Genomic DNA, 24308 nt, shown 5'->3' on the forward strand with positions numbered 1-24308 from the left:
GCTGCCCCAAGTCCTCTGGTGGGGATGGTTGAAGGAACTCCAGTCTGAGCTTACAGATAATGGAGGGTCACCTGGATTAGATACTGGAGGTCACAGGGAATTATATCCCAGATACAGCCCACACCAAAGACAGGGAATAAAAAGTATCAACCACCACCGCACAGCAGATTGAGCAGACACCTACAGGCGAAAGGAATGAGAGGCACACGGTGGCTCAGTGGTTAGCACTGCTGCCTCACAGCACCAGGGTCCCGGGTTCGATTACCGCCTTGGGCAACTGTCTGTGTGGATTTGCACATTCTCTCTGTGTCTGCGTGGGTTTCCTCCGGGTGCTCCGGTTTCCTCCCACAGTCCAAAAATGTTCAGGTTAGATGGATTGGCTGAGCTAAATTGCCCGTAGTGGTAGGCGCATTAGTCTGGGGTATATATAAGGCGGGGGAATGGGTCTGGGTGGGTGACTCTTTGGAGGGTTGGTGTGGACTTGTTGGGCCAATCTGTAGGGAATCTAATCTAATCACAACATTTATATAGTGCTTTTCAGGACATCCCTAACAATATCATAGCCACTGAAGGCGTTTTCCCACCTCCCCAACGCCCCATCCGTCGCCATGGCAGCCAACCAGCACACAGCAAGATCCCGCGAGCTGTGCCGAGCGATGTGGGTTGAGAGATACACGTCAACCCGAGGGCAAGGTGATGGAAGGCCGGGAATCGTGTTGAGGGACAAGCCCCTTACCCGCAGCTGGTCTCCAGGAGACTGTCGCCAACCTGCAGTGAAGCCATTCCAAAGTCCGCAATGCGAATGTTGTTCTTCTCGTCCAGGAGTAGGTTCTCTGGCTTCAGGTCTCTGTGGCTGCGGAGTAATGGAGAGTGGGAGGTTAAATCAATCACCAGGGCCCCGGGATCAACTAGAGGTCAGGCCTCATCAAGACCAGACTGATGATTGGAATGGCCTCTTCTAGAGTACTGTGTGGAGTTCTGGCCACCCGGTGATAGGAAGGAAATTACTAAATTGGAGAGGGTTTAGAAAGGATTTACCTCGATGTTGGTGGGACTGGAGGGTTTGGGTTATAAGGAGAGGCTGGATAGGCTGGGACATTTTTCACTGGAGCACAGGAGGCTGAGAGGTGACCTTATAGAGGTTTATACAATCATGAGAGGCATGGATAGAATGAATAGCAAAGGTCTTTACCCACGGGTGGGGGAGTTTCAAACGAGGGTATATTTTAAGTTGAGAAGAGAAAGGCTTCAAGGACAACTTTCTCACACTGAGGGTGGTTCCTGTGTGGAATGAACTGCTAGAGGAAGTGGGAGATGCAGTGTGTGAGTGTGAGATTGCGAATAAGTGTGTGTGTGTGTGTGTGTGTTTGCGCACGTGTGTATATATGTGTGTGTGTGTGTGTGTGTGTGTGTGTGTTTGTGAGCCAGTGTGTGTATATGCACGTGCGTGCAGTGTGTGTGTGTGTGTGTGTGTGTGTATGAGTGTGTGTGTGAGCCAGTGTGTGTCTGTGTGAGCGTGCGTGTATGTGTGCGTGCGCGAGTACGTGTCTGTGCGTGTGAACCTGTGTGTATATGTGTACGTATGTGTCTGAGTGTGTGTAATCCAGTGTGAGTGTATGTGTGTATGTGAGTGTGTGTATTTATGTGTGAGCATACGTGTGTGTGTGAGAGCGTGCGCATGTGTGTGTATGTGTACTTATGTGTCTGTAAGTGTGTGTGAGCTAGTGTGTGTGTGTGTGTGAGAAAGAGTATTTGTGTGTGTTCTTCTGTGTGTCTATGATTGAGTGTACGCGTGTGAATGAGTGTGTGCGTGTGTGTGTGTCTAAGTGTGAGTGAGTCAGTGATTGAGTGTGAGAGTGAGTGAGTGTGTGGGAAAGGAGTGCAGGCTGGATAACTACATGTTTATGAAGACGGGAAAGTTGCTGGTAAGCAAGGAATGTGTTTGAATAAATTGGAGAAGCTCAGTAGGCACCATCTGTGGAGAGAGAAAGAGAGGTTCTGAAGGAGAATTATACCAGACTCAAAACGTTAATTTGTTTCTCTCTCCACAGATGCTGCCAGACCTGCTGAGTTTCTCCAGCACTCTTTGTTTCAGAATTCCGGTCCCCACGATATTTTGCCCACAGCAATGCCTCTACTTCCCCAGGAGGCTAAGGAAATTCAGCATGTCCACAGTGACTCTTCCCAATTGTTATAGATGCACTATAGAAAGCATCCTATCCAGATGCATCACTGCTCTGTCAGGCCATTCCTCTACCCAAGATCAAGAGAAACTACAGAGAGTTGTGAATACAACCCGGGCAAGTGGGAGGGCTGCAGATACTGGAAATCAGAGTCTAAATTAGAGTGATGCTGGACAGGCACAGCAGGTCAGGCAACAGCCGAGGAGCAGGAAAATCAACGTTTTGGGCAAAAGCCCTTCATCAGGAAAGTCCATCACACAAACCAACCTTCCATCCAACCAACTTCATCCATAGTTCCAACTGCATCAGGAAAACAACCAACATAATCAAAGACCAGCTCAGGTATACTGTTCTTCCTTCTGGCAGAACATACAGAATTTGTATACACGTATGAACAGATTGAAGAACAGCTTCTTCCCAGCTGTTATTAGACTTTGACAGGACCTTTTTAATGTTAATGTTGATCTCTCTTTGTACCCTCTCTGTAGCTGTAACACAATATTCTGCATTCTGTTCTATGACCCTAATGTACTTATGTACTTACTTTTCTGTGGCTGTAACACTGTACCCTGCAATTTGTTGTGTTACCCTGATACACTTGCATAGTACAATCTGCCTGTAAAGTACGCAAGACAGCACTTTTCACTGTACCTCAGTACACGTGACAGTAATAAATCAAATCAAATGGTTGAGTGGAGAGGTAACCATGGACTGAGAGAGGATTTCAGGAGCAGACAGACTCTGGGAAAGTCATCACTGAGTCTGCCCTCACGCAACACATTTCAGATCACAACAATGCAGTGTGTTAAGAATAACTCAAGCTCCCCTCTCCTCTGGCCCTTTCGCCAATTATTTCAAACCTGTTTTCCACGGTTACCCAACCTCCTGTCTCTCTATCCCCGATCATAAATCTGAAAGCCTCTATTCAAACTGCAGCAAGCACTGCCAGGGTTAGCCGTGGGCTGCTGCAGTTCCTGTGTTGGTTTGGTTGCGTGGGACGAGTACGGAATTAAAACAGCTCGTGGGGCTCCAACCTGCGCAGGTCCTTGATTGAAATACAGCTCCATTCATCAGCCAGCCCCGTGCTGACACTTGCGTTCCACCAGAAATGTGATTACACTCTCCGTGCGATGTAATTATCCCTGCGCTGTGCGGCCGTGATTTGAATATAAGATTATTCCAAGGCTGCTGGTTAAAACTGGGCCCATTACGGCTGTTCCCTGCCTCTGAGGAGCCCCAGCATCTTGGGAGATTCCTGCTATTCCCAGCCTCTGAAGCCGGCATGCAGTGAGACTCACGGATTGTGCAATCATCACAGTAGAGCAGGAGGCCATTCAGCCCGCTGTTTCCATGCCAGGTCTCTGCAAGTTCACCTCGGCCAGTCTCACCCCTCTGCCCTTTCCCCATAGCCCTGCATTTCTTCACTCTTAAGATAATTATCCAGTTCTTTTACTAAAGTCACCACTGAATCTGCCTTCATGCCATGGGCGGCACAGTGGTTAGCACTGCTGCCTCACAGCGCCTGAGACCCGGGTTCAATTCCCGACTCAGGCGACTGACTGTGTGGAGTTTGTACGTTCTCCCCGTGTCTGCGTGGGTTTCCTCCGGGTGCTCCGGTTTCCTCCCACAGTCCAAAGATGTGTGGGCCAGGTGAATTGGCCATGCTAAATTGCCCGTAGTGTTAGGTAAGGGGTAAATATAGGGGTATGGGTGGGCTGCGCTTCGGGTCGGTGTGGACTTGTTGGGCCGAAGGGCCTGTTTCCACACTGTAAGTAATCTAATCTAATCATTCCAGAGCCAAACCACTTGGTCGAGTTAAAAATTGAGGTTATTTGACTGTTTTGGGCATCACCTTAATCTCTGTTCTCATCCGGACTCCACAAGTCTGACTGGGACAATACAACTATAATAGGAACAGCTAAACAGAGGACAGCCAGAGAATTTCCAAAGGCATGGCATTCATCCACGGACTCCATCGATAAGCACACTGTCCGAAACCCAATATATCGGCCATTACGACGAACAACTGGAACCAGCAACTGGATTCAGCAGAAATAAAACCAAATAAACTCCAGAAAGCCCAGGACTGCAGCGCTTCACAGGAGGCACCAGAACATCTACAAATCAACTCCCCAGCTCAGTGAACATACCCCAACCACGACAACCAGCACCCCAAGCTACAAATCTTTCCACAAACCTTGAACATCTGCTCCTCTCTCTCCAGCAAAGCCCCTTCTCGATTTCAATCTTGTCCATCGCACCTCCTCTCAAACGTCTCTTCGTTCATAGAATCACCACAGGGTGGAAGCAGGCCATTTGGCCCATCAAGTCCACACTGACCCTCTGAAGAATACCCCCACCCAGACCCACCCTCCCTACTCTATCCTAGTAACCCTGCATTTCCCATGACCTCACCTGCACATCCCTGGACACTACCGACAATTTCCCATGGCCAATCCACATCTTTGGACTTTGTGGGAGGGAACCAGAGCATCTGGGGTGAACCCATGCAGACACAGTGGAGGAAGGGGAAATGTACAAACTCTACACAGACATTCACCCAAGGCTGGAATCGAATCTGGGTCCCTGGCACTGTGAGGCAGCAGTGCTAACCACTGAGCCCTCTGAAGGGTTTATGGGGGAGCACTCCCAGTTTCCCCTCATGTCCTGGTAATGGAAGTTCCTCATCCCTGGAATCAACCTATGTCCTTCCTACAAGTCAGGCACCCAGAACTGGGCACCAAACTCTGCAGCAATTCAGAAGAGGCGCTAGTGTAGTGGTAATATTGCAGGATAAATAATCCAAAACCCCAGGCTAATGTGCTGGAGGTATGGGTTCAAATCCCACCGTGGGCAGATGCTGAAATTTGGAATCAATATAAAATCAGGAATGTTTTTCTTAAAAAAACTAGTCATTGGCATCCATACTTGTTAAAAGCCTGTCTAGTTCACTAATGACCTATAGCGAAGGGGATCTGCCATCCTTGCCTGGTCTGGTCTCCATGTGACTCCAGACACCAACAGTATGGGTGACTCTCAACTGACCTTTGGCAGTAAATGCTGGCCTGGCCAATGACATGAATTTAAAAAAAAGTCATAGAGTCATAGGAAACAGACCCTTCGGTCCAAACAGTCCATACTGACCATAATCCCACACCAAACTCGTCCCACCTGCCTGCACTTGGTCCATATCCCTCCAAACCTTTCTTATTCATGTTTTCCAACTCTTTCTTGAAAATGTTACTGGATCTGCATCCACCACTTCCTCTGGACATACATTGCACACACAAAACACTCTCTGTATAAAAAATGTGCCCCTCATACTTTTTAAAATATTTCTTCTCTCACCTTAAAAATATGTCCCCTGGCCTTGAAATCCCCACCGTAAGAAAAAGACACCTGCCATTCACTATGCCTATACACCTCATGATTATTAAACCTCAATAAGATTACCCCTCAACTTCCAGTGAGAAAAGTCCCATCCTCTCCTTATAACTCAAACCTCCCATTCCTGGCAACACCCTGCTAAATCCCTTCTGAACCCTCTCTAGCTTAATAATATCCTTCCTATAACAGGGCGACCAGAACTGGACACAGTACTCCAGAAGAGGCCTCACCAACGTCCTGCACAACCTCAACATGACATCCCAACCCATAAACCCAAAAAGTACAGTAGCAGGAATGCTCTTAGGAAAAATTGTGACGGGTAATAAATGCTACCTTGACCACAGATGTATAACTGATGTTAACACTCAATGTATGTAGTCAGGATTTGCAGCTGCCAGTGTTAGAGTGGGCTATACAAAGTTAAAAATCACACAACACCAGGTTGTAGTCCAACAGATTTAATAGGAAGCACTAGCTTTCGGAGCGCCGCTCCTTCATCGGGTGGTTGAGGAGTACAGAATTGTAAGTCACAGAATTTATAGCAAAATTTATAGGCACAAACAACAGAACATGGGGGCTAACACCTTCGACGTCTTATCTGGGCTGACACCAATTGTTACAGTTAACCTGGGAATGTAACTTTTAAAAAAAGTTTTGTGATTTACATAGTAAAGAAGTGAAACTATGTTGTGGTTCTGTTCGCCGAGCTGGGAATTTGTGTTGCAGACGTTTCGTCCCCTGTCTAGGTGACATCCTCAGTGCTTGGGAGCCTCCTGTGAAGCGCTTCTGTGATCTTTCCTCCACTACAAATGCCGGAGGAAAGATCACAGAAGCGCTTCACAGGAGGCTCCCAAGCACTGAGGATGTCACCTAGACAGGGGACGAAACGTCTGCAACACAAATTCCCAGCTCGGCGAACAGAACCACAACAACGAGGACCTGAGCTACAAATCTTCTCCCAAGCTTTGAAGTGAAACTATCATGGTCATTCTAACAGAAGAGAGACTTAACAAACAATCAAGGTATTTTTCAATGTATAATTTCAGTTACATCACACTGTAAACTTTTGCTATAAATTCTGTGTCTTACAATTGTGTACTCCACAATCTCCAGACGAAGGAGCGGCGCTCCGAAAGCTAGTGCTTCCAAATAAACCTGTTGAACTATAACCTGGTGTCATGTAATTTTTAACTTTGTAGTCAAGGGCTGAGTAATGGGCGGCACGGTGGCACAGTGGTTAGCACTGCTGCCTCACAGCGCCTGAGACCCGGGTTCAATTCCCGCCTCAGGTGACTGACTGTGTGGAGTTTGCACGTTCTCCCCGTGTCTGCGTGGGTTTCCTCCGGGAGCTCCGGTTTCCTCCCACAGTCCAAAGATGTGCGGGTCAGGTGAATTGGCCATGCTAAATTGCCCATAGTGTTAGGTAAGGGGTAAATGTAGGGGTATGGGTGGGTTGTGCTCGGCGGGTCAGTGTGGACTTGTTGGGCCGAAGGGCCTGTTTCCACACTGTAAATAATCTAATCTAATCTGTGCCTTCAGAAGAGACAGACAGAAGGACCCTTACCCTCAATCAGTGTCAGTCCTACATAGGGAGAAAAATTGCAAGGGGATAGCTTTCCAATGATAAAAATGGCTCCTTACCATATAGAGTGACTGTGACAGAAATCCAGTGCGGATAGAATTTGTCGGAAGAATTTGCGAGCCTCTTTTGGTGTCAATCTCCCCTTCTTGACAAGGTAATCAAACAATTCCCCTCCGGATACATGTTCTAACACTAAGTACCTGAAAGTAGAAAGGAAAATTCAATGAAACTGAAAACAGTACTTAACACTTGCAAAGTTAGTTACCACAAACGCTCAAATGCTTTATTGCTGACTGAAGACTGAACTCCAGACAGGTACCTTGCATCAATGGACCTTAAATCAGAGGCTCTTCATTTAGGACCCATGTAGACCGCTGCCTCAGTGGCCCTTAGCAATATACTCAAAGGCCTCTCTCCAGGAGTCTGTATCGGTGGGTCTTAGCAATTGACACACCAGGGTTCTGCCTCCATGGCCCCTGTAGCTGTTAGCAACACACTGTGAGGCCTATGTCTCTATGCCCTGGTAATGAAGGCCCTTAGCAACGCATGCAGTGACAAGTCTGTCACCAGGCCCCTACACCAAAAAGAAAAAAAACGCCAAAAAACAAGTAAAAGTTGGAAATAATGGCACAGGTCTGAATTCTTTTACTGGATTCTCCTGGACAATTATGCCAATTCCTTTCCTTTTACTGCCCTCTTTTCTTAAAGGTGCCGGCTTTTACTGAGAGGCTATAGCTGTGGTGTCAACCTGCCTCCCTTTGGACATTCCCCATGTATGAGAAGGTATTTGGTATGCTTTCCTTTATTGGTCAGAATATTGAGTAGAGGAGTTGGGAGGTCATGTTGCGGCTGTACAGGACATTGGCTAGGCCACTTTTGGAATATTGCGTGCAATTCTGGTCTCCTTCCTATCGGAAGGATGTTGTGAAACTTGAAAGGGTTCAGAAAAGGTTTACAAGGATGTTGTCAGGGTTGGAGGATTTGAGCTGTAGGGAGAGGCTGAACAGGTCGGGGCTGTTTTCCCTGGAGTATCGGAGGCTGAGGGTTGACCTTATAGAGGTTTATTATATCATGAGGAGAATGGATTGGGTAAATCGACAAAGCATCTTCCCTAGAGTGGGTTAGTTCAGACCTAGAGGACATAGGTTTAGGGTAAGAAGGGAAAGATAATAAAAGAGATCTAAGGGGCAACTTTTTCACGCAGAGGGTGGTGCGTGTATGGAATGAGCTGCCAGAGGAAATGGTGCAGGCTGTACAATTACAGCATTTAAAAGGCATCTGGATGGGTACATGAATAGGAAGGGTTTAGAGGGATATGGCAAGTGCTGGCAAATGGAACTAGATTAATATAGGATATCTGGTCAGCATGGACGAGTTGGACTGAAGGGTCTGTTTCCATGCTGTGCAACTCTATGTGACCATGGAGGGGATCATAGCTGAAGCCCTGAGCTTGAATCTCCATTGAATTTTCACTTTTAACCACAGAGATGTGACTGCAGCTTCTTGACGATCCTCAGAGTTGAATCCAGGCACACCAAGGATGTGCTGAGAGACATGAGGACATCTGGAGAGGCCAATGTGGTGCATGGCAGTGAATAGTCAGTGACCCTTAACAGAAGGCCTGAGATGCCATTACTTTTGGGAGTCTGACCATTGGGTTTGGACTGAGGTCTACTACAGTCAGGGATCTGAAGCCATGACATTCCTGTTCCAGATGGCTTATATTTCTGCTGCGAACATTAACTCACTGTGAAAATTTCACCAGAAATTGGAAATTGAACACAATGAACCATTAAGCTTGATACCAAGTCCAGCAGCCCACAATCCAATCCTTTGTTTCTGCAAGGATGGCAAGGAAGGAGTGAGAAAGGGTAAGAAAGGAAGACAGAGAGAACGTTAAGGAAAGGTATAGGAAGGAATGGGGGGTGGACAGAGCGAGGAGGGTGTGAGGGATAAAAGGATACAAGAGGGAGGGAGGGAGGATTGCTCGAGGGACAGAAGAAGAGAAGATAACAGAGGGAGGGATGGATAAAGGGAAGGAAGGAGGTATGGAGCAGAATGGTGGGACAGGGAAGCAGAGAAGGACAGAGAGGAGAAAGAAAGGATAGTGTAAAAAGAAGACGAAGATAAAGGACGGGTTGGACCGAAGAGTCTGTTTCCATGCTGTACGTCTCTATGACTCGATAACATGCAGGAAATTCCCTCTTAAAAGTTAGAGTTGGTACTCTGAAACAACGCCAGATGCAAAATCCTGAAAGCAGCAAACAAAAGGCAAGGCAGGAAAATGTGCAGAGTCTCAAGAACATCCAACGTTACTGTCAATAAAGATTAAATGTTTTAATTAAACTGGAAGAGAAGAGGTTGAAGCAATTTTGTAGGATCTCTCACGGGCCTAGTGTTTAAATGCAGTCTGGGCTATTTGGAAGGAATTTCAGCTCCCCTGACTCAGAGCGAATTGGGTTTGGGGGCAATTTCAACCTAATACTCATTGCATCTGTGCTAGTCCTTATATTTGATCTTTATTGACAGTAACATTGAATGTTCTTGAGACTCTGCACATTTTCTGACAGAGGTGTGCCCAGGGGAGCCCTGAGAACATCGCTAACCCCTGCCAGCGATGCCCACATCCCATGACTGGATAATTAAAAAAATGCTTCGGCTAACATTCCGGAGAGTTGAGTTTGAATCCCACCAGGGTGGCTAAGCATTTAAACTGACCCAGAGAAATAAGTTAAAAACTAGCAACTGAGACATACTGGTCTGTCGTGCCTCGTGTACCTAAAAAAAGGAGCCTTCTTTATTTTGAAGCATCATTGAGCTTGTCCCACAGAAATAAACTACACTTACTAATAATAATTAAAACTTCCAGAATGTTCTGTTTGGTTCATGAGTGCCCTTCAGGGAAGGAAATGCAGCACCCAAAGAGTGCATGAAAATGAAGGTATTTCAGGAACCTAAGTGCTTCAGTTTAACATCACACCTCTGACAGTGTTGCATGCCCTCAGTATCACAAACGTCTCCAGAGCGGGACTGGAACCCAACGATCTTCTGATTCCAAGCCACTGAGCATCTTGTAAATCACCCCCTGGATTAACACAGAGCAAAACCATTCTAAATCATTCGAGGGTACCCTCTGATATTCTCAGAGGGCCACCCAGCAGGTGCACACCCTGTAAAACAAGCCAAAAATATAATACCTACAAATATTTCTTATTTTCGTATACATCATGGAGCTTCAGCACGTGCGGGTGCTCGATCAGCTTCAGAATGGCAATCTCCCGCTCCACCTGTAGAGAGGAAGAATCCTGTTATACCAAATCCTGGCAGCAGGAGGCAGCATCAGCATTGAGTGTCAGCACAAAAAAAGCCACAAGAGAAGCCACCCAAATCCTCAGGCCTGCACCCCCTTTGAATTGTATCTGGGACAATTTATAGCTCAGATCCATTTGATCTTGAGACTACCCTGGAGAATCAAGTGCGGTTTTCATCTCTACATCTAGGGAGGAACATACTTGTCTTGGGAGAATGTGAAGATTCACCAGGAGGCTCCCCTGGGGTGACAGAGTGGTCTGATGACAAAAGAGTTGAACAAATTGGCTTTATATTCTCTGGAATACGAGAGATGACCTCATTGAAACAGAGCAGACACTAAAACAAACACAGGGAACCGTAGACCCATAGAAATGACAGAGAAGAGGTTCATACAGCCCATTGTGCACAACGCCAACCCAAATACACCAAGACACCCTTTCTAGTCCCACCTTCCTGCTCATAGCCCATAGCCTGTAACAGTATTGACAGTGCAGATCCAGCTACCTTTTAAAAGAGTTTAAGGTTTCTGGATTTACCACTGACTCAGGCAGCGAATTCCAACAACCACCACTCTCTGCGTTAAAAACGTTTTTCCTCATATCCCCTCCACTCCTTGTGCCCTGAAATGCAGCAGAAACTTAGTAAGTCATCCGAAGAAGTCATAACCGAACTCGAAATGTTTTTCTCTCTCCAAAGCTGCTGCGGAGGGCATGTGATGTGCTGTAATGTTCCCCATTTTACATTTCTCCAGCAATTTCTGGTTTTGTTTCAGAATTTCCAGCACCTGCAGGATTTTGCCTTGGTCTGAGCGCAGACTCAGAGATTGTTTTCCCCAGTTTGGGAATCTACAGACGGAGCACAATACCCCAATGAGGGGAAGTGGTGGCATCCCAATTAGTTATCCAGACGCCCAGGTGAATATTCTTGGGAATGTGGGTTTGAAATCCATCAGGACAGCTGGTAGCATTTCAAGCCAATTGATAAAATGACGGAACTTAAAGCTAAAGATGTTGTGGAGCTTGAAAGGGTTCAGAAAAGATTTACAAGCATGTTGCAGGATTGGAGGGTTTGAGACATAGGGACGGGGTGAATAGGCTGGGTTTTCTTTTACCCTGGAGCATTGGAGGCTGAGGAATGACCTTATACAGGTTTACAAACTGAATGGACTCACAAACTCTTAACATTCGCCTGTACCTGTGTTTTTTTTTTGCCACTGTTTACCTATTATTTACTTATCTATGCCACTTAACTCTGCGGTCTGCCTGTATTGCTCGCCAGACAAAGCTTTTCACTGTGCCTCGGTACGTGTGACAATAAATTCAATTCAATTCAATAAAATCATGAGGGGCATGGATAGGGTAAATAGGCAAGGTCTTTTCCGTGGGATAGGGGAGTCCAAAACTACAGGGCATAGGTTTAGGGTGAGAGGGGAAAGATATAAAAGGGCCCTGAGGGTCAACATTTTCATGCAGAGGGTGGTACGTGTATGGAATGAGCTGCCAGAGGAAGTGGTGGAGGCTGCTACAATTGCAACATTGAAAATGGGTACATGAAGGGTTTAGAGGGATATGGGCCAGGTGCTGGCAAATGGAACTAGATTGGGTTGGGATATCTGATCAGCATGGACAAGTTGGACCAAAGGGTCTGTTTCCGTGCTGTCTGTCTCTATGACTCTAATCCCTGTAATAGTGACCATGAAACTACTATGGATTATCACAAAAAAAACATTTGGTTCACTCATGTCCTTAAGGGAAGAACATCTGCTGCCCTTACCTGGTCTGGTGTACATGTGACTCCAGAACCATAGCAATATGGTTAGACCATATGACACAGGAGCAAAAATTAGGCCATTCAGCCCATCGAGTCTGCTCCACCATTCAATCAAGACTGATACATTTCTCAACTCCATTATCCTGCATTCTCTCAGTAACCCCGGATCCCCATGTCAATCAAGAACCTATCTATCATCATCTTAAATATACTCAATGACCTGGCCTCCACAGCCTTCTGTGGCAGTGAATTCTATAGATTCCCCACTCTCTGGCTGAAGAGGTTTCTCCTTATCTCTGTTCTAAAAGGTCTTCCCTACACTATAGGCTGTGCACTCGGATCCCAGTCTCTCCTACTAATGGAAACATCTTCCCAACATCCAGTCTGTCCAGGCCATTCAGTATTCTGAAAGTTTCAATTAGATCCATCGAGTACAGACCCAGAGTTGTCAAACATTTCTCATACGTTAAGCTTTTCATTCCCGTGAACCTCCTCTGAACACATTCCAGGGTCAGTACATCCTTCCTGAGATATGGGGCCCAAAACTCCTTACAATACTCCAAACATGGTCTGACCAGAGCCTTATTGAGCCTCAGGAGTACACCCCTGCTCTTATATTGAAGTCCTCTCAAAATAAACGCCAACATTGCATTTGCTTCCCTTAACGACTGACTCAACCTGCAAGTTTACTTTGGCAGAATCCTGGACTAGAATTCCCAGGTTGAACTTCAGACTTGCGAATTTTCTCCCCATTTAGAAAATAGTCCATACTTCTAATCTTTTTACCAAAGTGCATGACCTCACACTTTCCCATATTGTACTCCATCTGCCACTTCTGTGCCCACTCTCCTAACCTGTCCAAATTCTTCGGCAGCCTCCCCACTTCCTCAATGCTATCTGTCCCCCCCTACTTATCCTTGTATCATCTGCAAATTTGGCCAGAATGCCCTCAGTTTCTTCATCTAGATCATTAATGTATAAAGTGAAAAGTTGTGGTCCCAACACTGACCCTTGCAGAACACCACTTGTCACCAGCTACCATCTGGTAAGGACCCTTTTATCCCCATTCTCTGCTTTCTGCCAGACAGCCAGGCTTCTATTCATGCTAACACCTTGCCTCTAACACCGTGGGCTCTTATCTTACTCAGCGGCACCTTGTCAAAGGCCTTCTTGATGTCCAGGACATCCATCGGCTCTCCTTGGTCTAACCTGCTCATTACTTCCTCAAAGAATTCGAGCAGATTTGTCAGACAGCAGACTTTGCCCTACTTCACCTTGCACTTCCAAGTATTTAGAAATCTCATTCTTCTTAATGGATTCCAAAGTCTTACCCATGGCCAAGGTTAGGCTAATCGGCCTGTAATTTTCTGTCTTTCGCCTCACTGCCTGCTTAAACGGGGGAAGGGTTCCTTTAGTGATCCTCCAGTCCCCTGGAGCCCTCTCTGACTGCAATGATTCCTGAAAGATCACCACTGAAATCTCCAATATCTCTTCAGCTCCCTCCTTTAGAACTCTGGAGTGTACTCCATCTGGTCCAGGTGATTTATCCACCTTCAGGCCATTCAGTTTTTCTAGCACCTTCTCCTTGGTGATGGCCACCATACTCACCTCTGCCCCCTCACTCTCTTGCATTTTGGGGATATCACACATGTCTTCCATCAAGAAGACTGACGCGAAGTAATTATTCTGTTCCTCAGCCATTTCCTTGTTCCCCACTACTATCCCGGCAGCATCATTTTCCAACAGCCCAATGTCCATTTTTGCCCTTTATATATCTAAAGAAAGTTTTGGTTGACCCAGAATTGCCTCCAGAGTCATAGAGATGTACAGCACAGAAACACACCCTTCAGTCCAACTTGTCCATGCTGACCAGATATCCCAACCTAATCTAGTCCCATTTGCCAGCACTTGGCCCATATCCCTCCAAACCCTTCTTATTCATTTACCCATCCAGATGTGTTTAAATGTTGTAATCGTACCAGCCTCCAACACTTCCTCTGGCAGCTCATTCCATACACCCTCTGTGTGAAAAAGTTGCCCCTTACATCCCTTTTATATCTTTCTCCTCTCACCCTAAACGTATGCCCTCTAGTGCTGGACTCCCCCACCCCAGGGGAAAGACCTTGTCTATTTACCCTATCCATGCTCCCTCATGATTTTATAAACCTCTACAAAGTCACCCCTCATCCTCTGACACTCCAGGGAAAACAGCCCCAGCCTGTTCAGCATCTCCCTATAGCTCAAACCCTCCAACCCTGGCAACATCCTTGTAAATCTTTTTTGAACCCTTTCAAGTTTTAAAACATCTTTCCGTTAGGAAGGAGACCAGAAATGCATGTAGTATTCCAAAAGTGGCCTAACCAATGTCCTGTACACCCGCAACATGACCTCCCAACTCCTGTACTCAATGCTTTGACCAATAAAAGAAAGCGTACCAAACGCCTTCTTCATTTTCCTATCTACCTGCGACTCTACTCTCAAGGAGCTATGAACCTGCACTCCAAGGTTCAGCAACACTCCCTAGGGCCTTACCATTAAGTGTATGTCCTGCTCCAATTCACTTTCCCAAAATGCAACACCTCGCATTTATCTAAAATGGTCTCAAGGGTCATTAGAGATGGTCAACATTAGAGATGGCCTTCCTTACGATGCCTCATCCTATGAGTAAAAGCCTTTGGACAAAGAGCTGTTTATTTCGGGCTGACATAACAAAAAAAAACACAGATTCGCTCGGACCACTGTGAATCTTTGGAACGCTCTATCCCAGAGGGCAGTATATACTTAGTCACTGAGGATATAAGTCTGAAATCTAGAATCGAAGATCACAGAGTGGGAAAGTGGAATTGAAAGTCAGCCATATAGAATGGTGAAGCACGCTTGAGAAACCAAATGGTCGACTCCTGCTCTTAGTATTTTAACATTGATTACATTATCCTACAAAAAATCAATAGATCCACAATAGTCTTTTTGTAAATAAAGTGTCAGATTCCAGAGGTATTTTGTTTTTCATTGGAACCACACAAATTGTCGAGTGATGCCCCCTTCTGGATTTCTTCACAAGTAACAGTCATTTCCAACAAGAGAACATTTAAGCATCTTCCCCTGACATCCAATGGCAGTACCTTATCCGAATGTCCCACTATCAACACCCTGGGGGTTACCATTGACCAGAAACTGAGTTGGAATGGCCATAGAAACATTGCGGCTGCAAGAACACATCAGAAGGCTAGTGTAGTGATTGGAATGAGGTAGGTCGGTTAGATCTCATCGAGTACCAGTTCCCTGATTGGGGCTGTTAACCTGGTCCGATCAGGGAGCCCTGGCTGACAGAAGAAATAGGAGTCTCAGGGACTCTCCTTACTCCAGGGATGTCTCTGAGCTAGCTGGTCTGAACTGAGTGATTGGTACCTGCCTCGGTGGGGTTATTTCAGCTGGGAATCCTGCAGCGAGAATCTCACCTCCTGAACAATTGAGAAAGGGTACTGATTGGTTGGCAAATCAATCCCTATTGGTTGAGGCATTGCCATGGTGGTCGCACCACTGAATCCCAAAGACGTAAGACCTTTTCTCCTTTTTCTCTCGAAGGCTCCGTGTTTCTGGTTGCCTGTAATTTTAATTCTCCATCTTACCCTCCCACTGAGATTGGTCTGGTGTGGAGTTCCAATGAAGCTCAAGCATCTAGCTTGAACAACATCACCTTGTTTTTCCACTTTACATCCTCCAAAACCAATGCTGCCATCAATGATTTCAAACTCAGACCAATACATTCTTTCCCAAGTATTACTGTCTTCATCAGGAAGATGGGACAACGAGAGAGAAGACAAAACCGTCACAGGGGAGGAAACAAAATGAAGGCAGAGGCGGCTGCACCTTCAGTGACCCAAGCCCCAAGTTCTTCCCTGAAGCTGTCCACCTCCTTTAAGGTGACATTTAAAACCAAACTCTTTGACCATGATTTTGGTCACCTCTGCTGCTAAAACCTTCTCGAATGGCCCGGTGTCAAAGTTCCTCTTGATTCCTGTGAGACGCTGTTTCTACCACTACAAAGTTGCTACGTAAATGCAAAGTATTTGTTTCTGTAGTAAGGGGAGGTTTTAGCATTTTGGAACAACCACAGACAGATTGTGGTCGGCATGGTGGCACAGTGGTTAGCATTGCTGCCTCACAGCGCCAGAGACCCGGGTTCAATTCCCGCCTCAGGCGACTGTGTGGAGTTTGCATGTTCTCCCCATGTCTGTGTGGGTTTCCTCCGGGTGCTCCGGTTTCCTCCCACAGTCAAAAGATGTGCGAGTCAGGTGAATTGGTAAGGGATAAATGTAGGGGTATGGGTGGGTTGCGCTTCGGCGGGTCGGTGTTAGGGCCGATGGGCCTGTTTCCACACTGTAAGTAATCTAATCTAATCTAATCCCATGACAGTGCTATCCTTTCCTTACCCCGTGCTGGGGTGGCACAGGAATGGGCACATCACCAATTCATTGGTGGGTTTTCAGCATCACTGACAAGACTGCAGTCTGATGTTCTAATTGCCCATGAGAGGGTGCTGGTAGGGAATTGCCATCTTGAAGTGCTCTGTGGCACCCAAGTGCAGTGAGGAAGGGAGCTTTCATATTTTGACTCCGCGCCTGTGAGAGAATGGCCATTATCATTCCAAGTGAGGACAGTGTCTGGCTTGGAGGGGAATGGGGAGACTTTGGTGTTCCCGCACAATGGCTGCCCTTGTCCTTCTGGATGGTGGAGGCCGTGAATCTGAAAGGTGCCACCCAAAGGGTCTTGGTGGGTTCCTGCCCGGCATTTTTAAATGCGGCACATTGCCATCAATGGGGGAGAAAGTGAGAGCTGAAGGTGGTTGACGTTTGTGCCAAATCACCACCCATTTGAACGCGGCATCATTCATTAGGTGCCCAGTTCTTTGCCAACTCATCCATGGATGGTGAAAGGCTTGAGTGGACTCAGAAGTAAAACTCCTGCCGTGTTTGACATTGATCTACTTTGTCCTGGATCGTGTTGAGCTTCTTGAGTGTTGTTGGATTGGCACTCAACCAGACAAATGGGGATTGCACTCCTGACTTGTGCCTTGTTGATGGTGGACAGACTTTGGCTAATCAGCATGTGAGTTATTTCCCATTGAATTACTCACATCTGACCTGTCCTTGTAGCCACTGTATTTATGTGGCTGGTCCAGTTCAGTTTCTGGTCAATGGTAACGTCCAGAATGTTGATAATGGGAGGATTCAGTGATGACAATGCTGTTAAAGATCAGAGGCAATGTTTCAGATCTTGTTGGAGATGGTTAGTCTCTCTCTCTCTCTCTGCAAAACCTAAACCCTGATTGTTGTCCAGTCCTAGCTGCACATATGCTTTAGTGTATGAGGAGAGGCAAGTAGTAAAGGACATTGTGGACTCATTCGCAAACATACCCCTCTTATGAGCTACGCCTGAGGGACAGTCATCTTGTTAATGTGTCACACATGAAGTGTTAATGCTCTGCACTCCAGACTGTGTGGAAGGGCTGACGTGGGACACCAGATGGTGAATGGTGTTGAGGAGCCATGATCTAACTGAAGGATGGAGCAGGGGCCTACATCTGTCCCTGAGTAACAAATGCCATCAGTCAGCAGCACAATTAGTCAGAACTGAGCGACACAGTATTCGGGAAGGCTGTACACAACAGCTCCAGGCACTGACTCTGTGCTAAATTCCTGAATTCGGCTGCTGCAAAAAGATGGAGGACCAAAGGGAAAAGGGAAAAGGGCAGCCAGAATCATGTCCTATCAACACCCCGCCCCCAACCAAACCATTTGAACATGGCATCGTTAGTTAGGTGCCCAGTTCCCTGCCCAAGCCATTCATGGATGGCGAGAGACCTAAGGGGACATAGAGGTAAACCTCCTGCCCTGTTCGACACTGATCTGTAGGGTTCCAGTCACCAGCCTTGGCCAAATTTTCACTATGGAGTCAGGAGTCCAATGCCTGGATAATTTCCAAGTCCCGATGACGCTATCTTTAGATTATTAGATTACTTACAGTGTGGAAACAGGCCCTTCGGCCCAACAAGTCCACACCGACCCGCCGAAGCGCAACCCACCCATACCCCGACATTTACCCCTTACCTAACACTACGGGTAATTTAGCTTGGCCAATTCACCTGACCCGCACATCTTTGGACTGTGGGAGGAAACCGGAGCACCCGGAGGAAACCCACGCAGACACGGGGAGAATGTGCAAACTCCACACAGTCAGTCGCCTGAGTCGGGAATTGAACCCGGGTCTCAGGCGCTGTGAGGCAGCAGTGCTAACCACTGTGCCACTGTGCCGCCCATTTAAAGGCAAATGTAATGAGAAATATAGGAGTGGGAGCAGGCCATTTAGCCCCTTGAGCCTGCTCCGCCATTCTAGATCACCTTCTCTTCAGGCCATTTTCGCAAATCCATCAATGTCACTGATCACCAGAAATTTCTCAATTCTGCCTGTGTGGAGTTTGCACATTCTCCCTGTGTCTGCGTGGGTTTCCTCCAGGTGCTCCATTTTCCCCCCACAGTCCAAAGATGTACAGGTTAGCTGCATTGGCCATGCTAAATTGCCCATTATGTCCAGGCATGTGCAGGCTAAGTGGGTTGGCCATGGGAAGTGTAGGGAATAAGGTTGGAGGGAAGGTTTGATGATGCTCATCGGAGGGTCGGAGCAGACTTAATGGGCCGAACAGTCTGCTTCTGCATTGTAGGGATTCCATGATGATGATGATGAATTTCTTGAATCCATTTAATGTCCGAGCCTCCACAGGCCTCCTGGGCTAGAATTCCAAAGAGTCCCCCATCCTCTGAGTCAAGACGTTCACCTTTATCTCAATCCTAAACGGTTTTTATTCTGGGACCATGTACTCTGATTGCAGATGCTCCTCCTTCACCCGCAGAATGCAAAAACATCCTTTGTACATCTGCTCTAGTGAGACCTGAAAGAATTTGGTTTCATAGAACATAGAACATAGAAAGATACAGCGCAGTACAGGCCCTTCGGCCCTCGATGTTGCGCCGACCGAATCCTACCTAACCTACACTAGCCCAATAACTTCCAAATGCCTATCCAATGCCCGCTTAAATGACCATAAAGAAGGAGAGTTCACCACTGCTACTGGCAGGGCATTCCATGAACTCACAACCCGCTGTGTAAAGAATCTACCCCTAACATCTGTCCTATACCTACCACCCCTTAATTTAAAGCTGTGTCCCCTAGTAACACCTGACTCCATTAGCGGTAAAAGGTTCTCAGTGTCGACCCTATCTAAACCCCTAATCATCTTATACACCTCTATCAAATCTCCCCTAAACCTTCTTTTCTCCAATGAGAACAGCCCCAAGTGCCTCAGCCTTTCCTCATAAGATTTTCCTACCATTCCAGGCAACATCCTGGTAAACCTCCTCTGCACTCGTTCCAATGCCTCCACATCCTTCCTATAGTATGGTGACCAAAACTGCACACAATACTCCAGATGTGGCCGCACCCGAGTCTTATACAGTTGCAACATGACCTCAGGACTCCGGAACTCAATTCCTCTACCAATAAAGCCCAGTACACCATGTGCCTTCCTCACAGCACTATTTACCTGGGTGGCAACTTTCAGAGATCTGTGTACATGGACACCAAGATCCCTCTGCTCATCCACACTACCAAGTAGCCTACCATTAGCCCAATTTGATCACTTTTCATTCTTCTAAACTGTAGAAAATACAGGCCTGGTCTCCTTAAAATCTCCTCTTGGACAGTTCGGTCATCCCAGGAATTAGATCGGGAAACCTCTGCTGTTCCCTCTGTACAGCAAGTGTATCCTTCCTGAGGTAAGGGGCTTTGGACTGTACAAAATGCTTCAGGTGCTGTCTCACTAAATCGCACTATACAATTGAAACAAGATATTATTACTCCTGTGTTCATATCCTCTTGCGATTAAGTTCCTGATTTATCTTCCTGCTTCCTCGCTGCATTTACAGATTATCTTTCAGTGATTTAGGGACAAAGACACCCAGATCCCTTTGGATATCACCATTTCCCAATCTCTGCCCAGTTAGATGGCTAATGAGCTGGAAACTTAAGTGGAACGGGAATGCTTGTTGGATCAGAGAACGGTGTGGAAGGGTCAGCAGCTTGCAAACCCAGTGTGGAAGGTCGTTTCTGGAAATTCTTATCTTTTTAACTTTATTTTTTGTTTTCCTAATTTATACTATGAATAACAGTAAGTAATGTAACTCTTTCCTTTCATTTCTCTATTTTGTGTCTAAGATCTGTACAGAGGTACACACTGCTTAAGATGTCCCATGTGGGGCAACACTGTAAACTTTCCATTGTACTCCTGTACTTTTAGATTAGATTACTTACAGTGTGGAAACAGGCCCTTCGGCCCAACAAGTCCACACCGACCCACCGAAGCGCAACCCACCCATACCCCTACATTTACCCCTTACCTAACACTACGGGCAATTTAGCATGGCCAATTCACCTGGCCCGCACATCTTTGGACTGTGGGAGGAAACCGGAGCACCCGGAGGAAACCCACGCAGACACGGGGAGAACGTGCAAACTCCACACAGTCAGTCGCCTGAGTCGGGAATTGAACCCGGGTCTCCAGGCGCTGTGAGGCAGCAGTGCTAACCACTGTGCCACCGTGCCGCCCAATACTTGACTATAAAAAATATTCTATTCCATTCAAAAAAATTCTCTGTGCCCCCATTCCTCCTATTAAACAGCAAAGTTTCCCACTTATCCATATTACAGAAATTAGGAGCAGAATGGAGCTATTTGGCCCAATTCCACCATTCAATATGATCATGGCTGATCCTCCAACGCAATGTCATATTCCCACTGCCTCCCCATACCCTTTGAAGCCCTTAAAATCTGAACATTTATCCATCTCTTTTTTTTGAATCTATTCAGTGACTTGGCCTCCACAGCTTCCTGTGGTCGAGAATTTCACAGTTTCGTTGCTCTGAGTGAAGAAATCTTTCCTCTTCTCAGTTCTGAGTCATCTACCCTGGGATTCTGATCCCTGTTCTAAACTCCCCAACCAGGGAAACATCTCCCGTTAGCGTTTTCAATTATGTGCCATCACCTAAGTTCTTGTACACTCACTCACTCAGTCAACATCCCCTTGGAAGCCTCTTTGCATCCTCTGACCCAGTTAGAGTCATAAAGTCATACAGCAGAGAAACAGACCTTTCGGTCCATAAGACCATTAGACATAGGAGCAGATATTCAGACATTCAGCCCATTGGGTCTGCTCCGCCACTCAATCATGGCTGATAAGTTTCTCAAGGAGAAAGTGAGGTCTGCAGATGCTGGAGATCAGAGCTGAAAATGTGTTGCTGGAAAAGCACAGCAGGTCAGGCAGCATCCAAGGAACAGGAGATTCGACGTTTCGGGTATAAGCCCTTCTTTAGGAAGGACTTTCCTGAAGAAGGGCTTATGCCCAAAACGTCGAATCTCCTGTTCCTTGGATGCTGCCTGACCTGATAAGTTTCTCAAACCCATTATCTCCGTAACCCTTGATCCCATTGACAATCAAGAACCTATCTATCTCGGATTTAAATATATTCAATGACTTTATCTCCACAGCCTTCTGTAGCAGTGAATCCCATGGATTTCCCACTCTCTGGCTGAAGAGGTTTCTCCTTACCACCATTCTAAAAGGTCTTCCCTTTATTCTGAGGCTGTGCCCTTGGGTCCTCGTCTCTCCTACCAATGGAAACACCTTTCCAACATCCACTCTGTCCAGGCCATTCAGCATTCTTTAAGTTTCAATTAGATCCCATCCTCATCCTTCTAAAATCCTTCCAGTATAGACCCAGAGTCCTCAAACGTTCCTCGTACGTAAACCAATCCAACCAGTACATGCCATGTTCCCAAATTAAACTAGTCTCACCTGCCTGCGTTTGGCCCATATCCTTCCAAATGTTTCTTATTGACATACTTATCCAATTGTATCGTCTGTTTTCCTTCCAATAACCAATTCTCAATCCATATCAGTGTATTACCCCCAACCTCAGCTAATTATGCTGGAAGCAATCATGGCGCCCAATCAGCAATGGCGGATCCAGTTGGAAGGAACTCCGGCTGAAAGACAGGCAGCAGCCATGACACGCCTCTCCATTGCTTTGCTGGGCGACAGATATTCATTGCTGTGCAGATAAGCAGGCAGATAGTCAATAGGAAGGTAGGTGTAGCTTCATTCCACATTCATGGGGCCAATCAGCCCATCGTGTCTGGCTGGTTCTCTGAAGGAGCAAGGCACTCAATGCCTTTTCGCCGCCTCCTCCCTTTTTGGATGGAAAATCCCATTCCCCCTTCCGCTGTAATCTGAGGCAATGCATCCCAGTGACTCCCAACACAATAAATGTTTCTGCTGGTGCCTCCACTGCTTCTTTTGCCACTCGCTTTCAATCTTCCATTCTGTCTCTGCACTAATAGGAAGAAGTTTTCTCCGCTGACTCTTCCAGACCTCCCTCAAGCATTTCATCTCTCCAGCTTCTCCTTCCCTGTGGATCCTTATCCATACTGAATGACACTCGACTTCATCGCTCTCAACAGCTAAATACTGACTGAGCCCACTTCCCATTTTGAAAATTCCCTTCATGCCTTACCCAGCTTATTCATGAACAAGATCCCTGAGGGCCTTAACAGGCTGTTTTTTTGGAGGGGCACAGGGGGTTTGACTCCCCAAATCCACCCCACCCCTCCTGCACTCTCTATAATAAGTACTGTGCCTTCCAGAAACATTCGGAATATTGTGAGCAGTTCTAGGCTCAAGGATGCACTGACCTTGGAGGGGGTTCAGAGGAGGTTTACAAGCATGATCCCAGGAATGATGGGCTTGTCGTGTGAGAAGCAATTGGGTCTATACTTATAGAGTCATAGAGATGTACAGAATGGAAACAGACCCTTCGGTCCAACCCGTCCATGCTGACCAGATATCCCAACCCAATCTAGTCCCACCTGCCAGCACCCGGCCCATACCCCTCCAAACCCATCCCATTCATATACCCATCCAAATGCCTTTTAAATGTTGTAATTGTACCAGCCTCCACCACTTCCACTGGCTGCTTGATGGAATTTAGAAGGATTGGAGGGAGGGATCTAATTGAAACTTACGGAATATCGAGAGGCCTGGATCGTGTAGACATGGAGAACATGTTTGCACAACTAGGTGAGACCAGGACCTGAGGGCACAGCCTCAGAGTGAAGGGACAACCCGTTAGAACTGAGATGAGGAGGAATTTCTTCAGTCAGAAGGTGGTAAATCTATGGAACTCATTGCTGCAGAGGGCTGTGGAGGCCAGGTCATTGAGTGTATTTAAGACAGAGATAGAGAGGTTCTTGATTGGTGAGGGAACCAATGGTCATGGGGGAAAAGGTAGGTGATTGGGATTGAGAAACATTATCAGCCATGATGGAATAGCACAGCAGACCTGCTGGGCTGAATGGCCTAATTCTCCTCCTATATCTTATTGCCTTATCCAGATGCCTTCCAGGAATGCCATCACTAATCTGCAGCCAAACATACAATGCAAATCTAACCCAAACAGCAATGCTAAGGTTGCCTTATATCTTCCTCGATATTTATACTTTAATCATCGTGTTCAGGTGTGATATGAAACATCTCTGGGGCAAGTGGGACTTGAACATGGGCCTCCTAACCCAGAAGTAGGAGCACTACCACTGCACTACAAGTGCCTCTAGATTATCATGTGAGTTAGTTAAACCATCCTAACATGAACTCAATCTGGATCCAAGGCAGGACAGTAAGTCTGATCTCCTCCCATTACCCATTGGACATTTTTATTAACCATGCTGTTTTGACATGTTTCAACACATCGCTGTAACCGGTGGGACTTGAACCTGATCCTCCCAGCCCAGAGATTGGGACGCTATCACTGTGCCACAAAAGCGAAATGGGTAGAGTTTATTGACTACTCAGTCTTACAGTTCCCTCCACCCCTGTCAATGTTACAGGTGTCCCCTATGCACTCAGACAATTATTAGCCATCACGTGCTTCTTCTTAATTCTAAATAAAGATATTAACAAAACTCAA

The 24308-nt window shown here is 46.5% G+C and overlaps 1 protein-coding gene across 1 annotated transcript in view; it reads right to left on the bottom strand.

Annotated features, from left to right (window-relative positions):
• LOC132831228 (serine/threonine-protein kinase BRSK2-like) overlaps window positions 1-24308 on the bottom strand; it is a 182006-nt gene that overhangs the window by 47328 nt on the left and 110370 nt on the right. Inside the window, exons 3-5 of the mRNA XM_060849238.1 lie at window positions 10354-10439; window positions 7212-7352; window positions 737-853 (exon numbers count right to left, since the gene is read on the bottom strand). Coding sequence (XP_060705221.1) covers window positions 737-853; window positions 7212-7352; window positions 10354-10439 — 344 coding nt within the window. The remainder of the gene's footprint in view (window positions 1-736; window positions 854-7211; window positions 7353-10353; window positions 10440-24308) is intronic.

This window comes from Hemiscyllium ocellatum, chromosome 33 (assembly GCF_020745735.1).
Source record: "Hemiscyllium ocellatum isolate sHemOce1 chromosome 33, sHemOce1.pat.X.cur, whole genome shotgun sequence".
NCBI lineage: Eukaryota > Metazoa > Chordata > Chondrichthyes > Orectolobiformes > Hemiscylliidae > Hemiscyllium > Hemiscyllium ocellatum.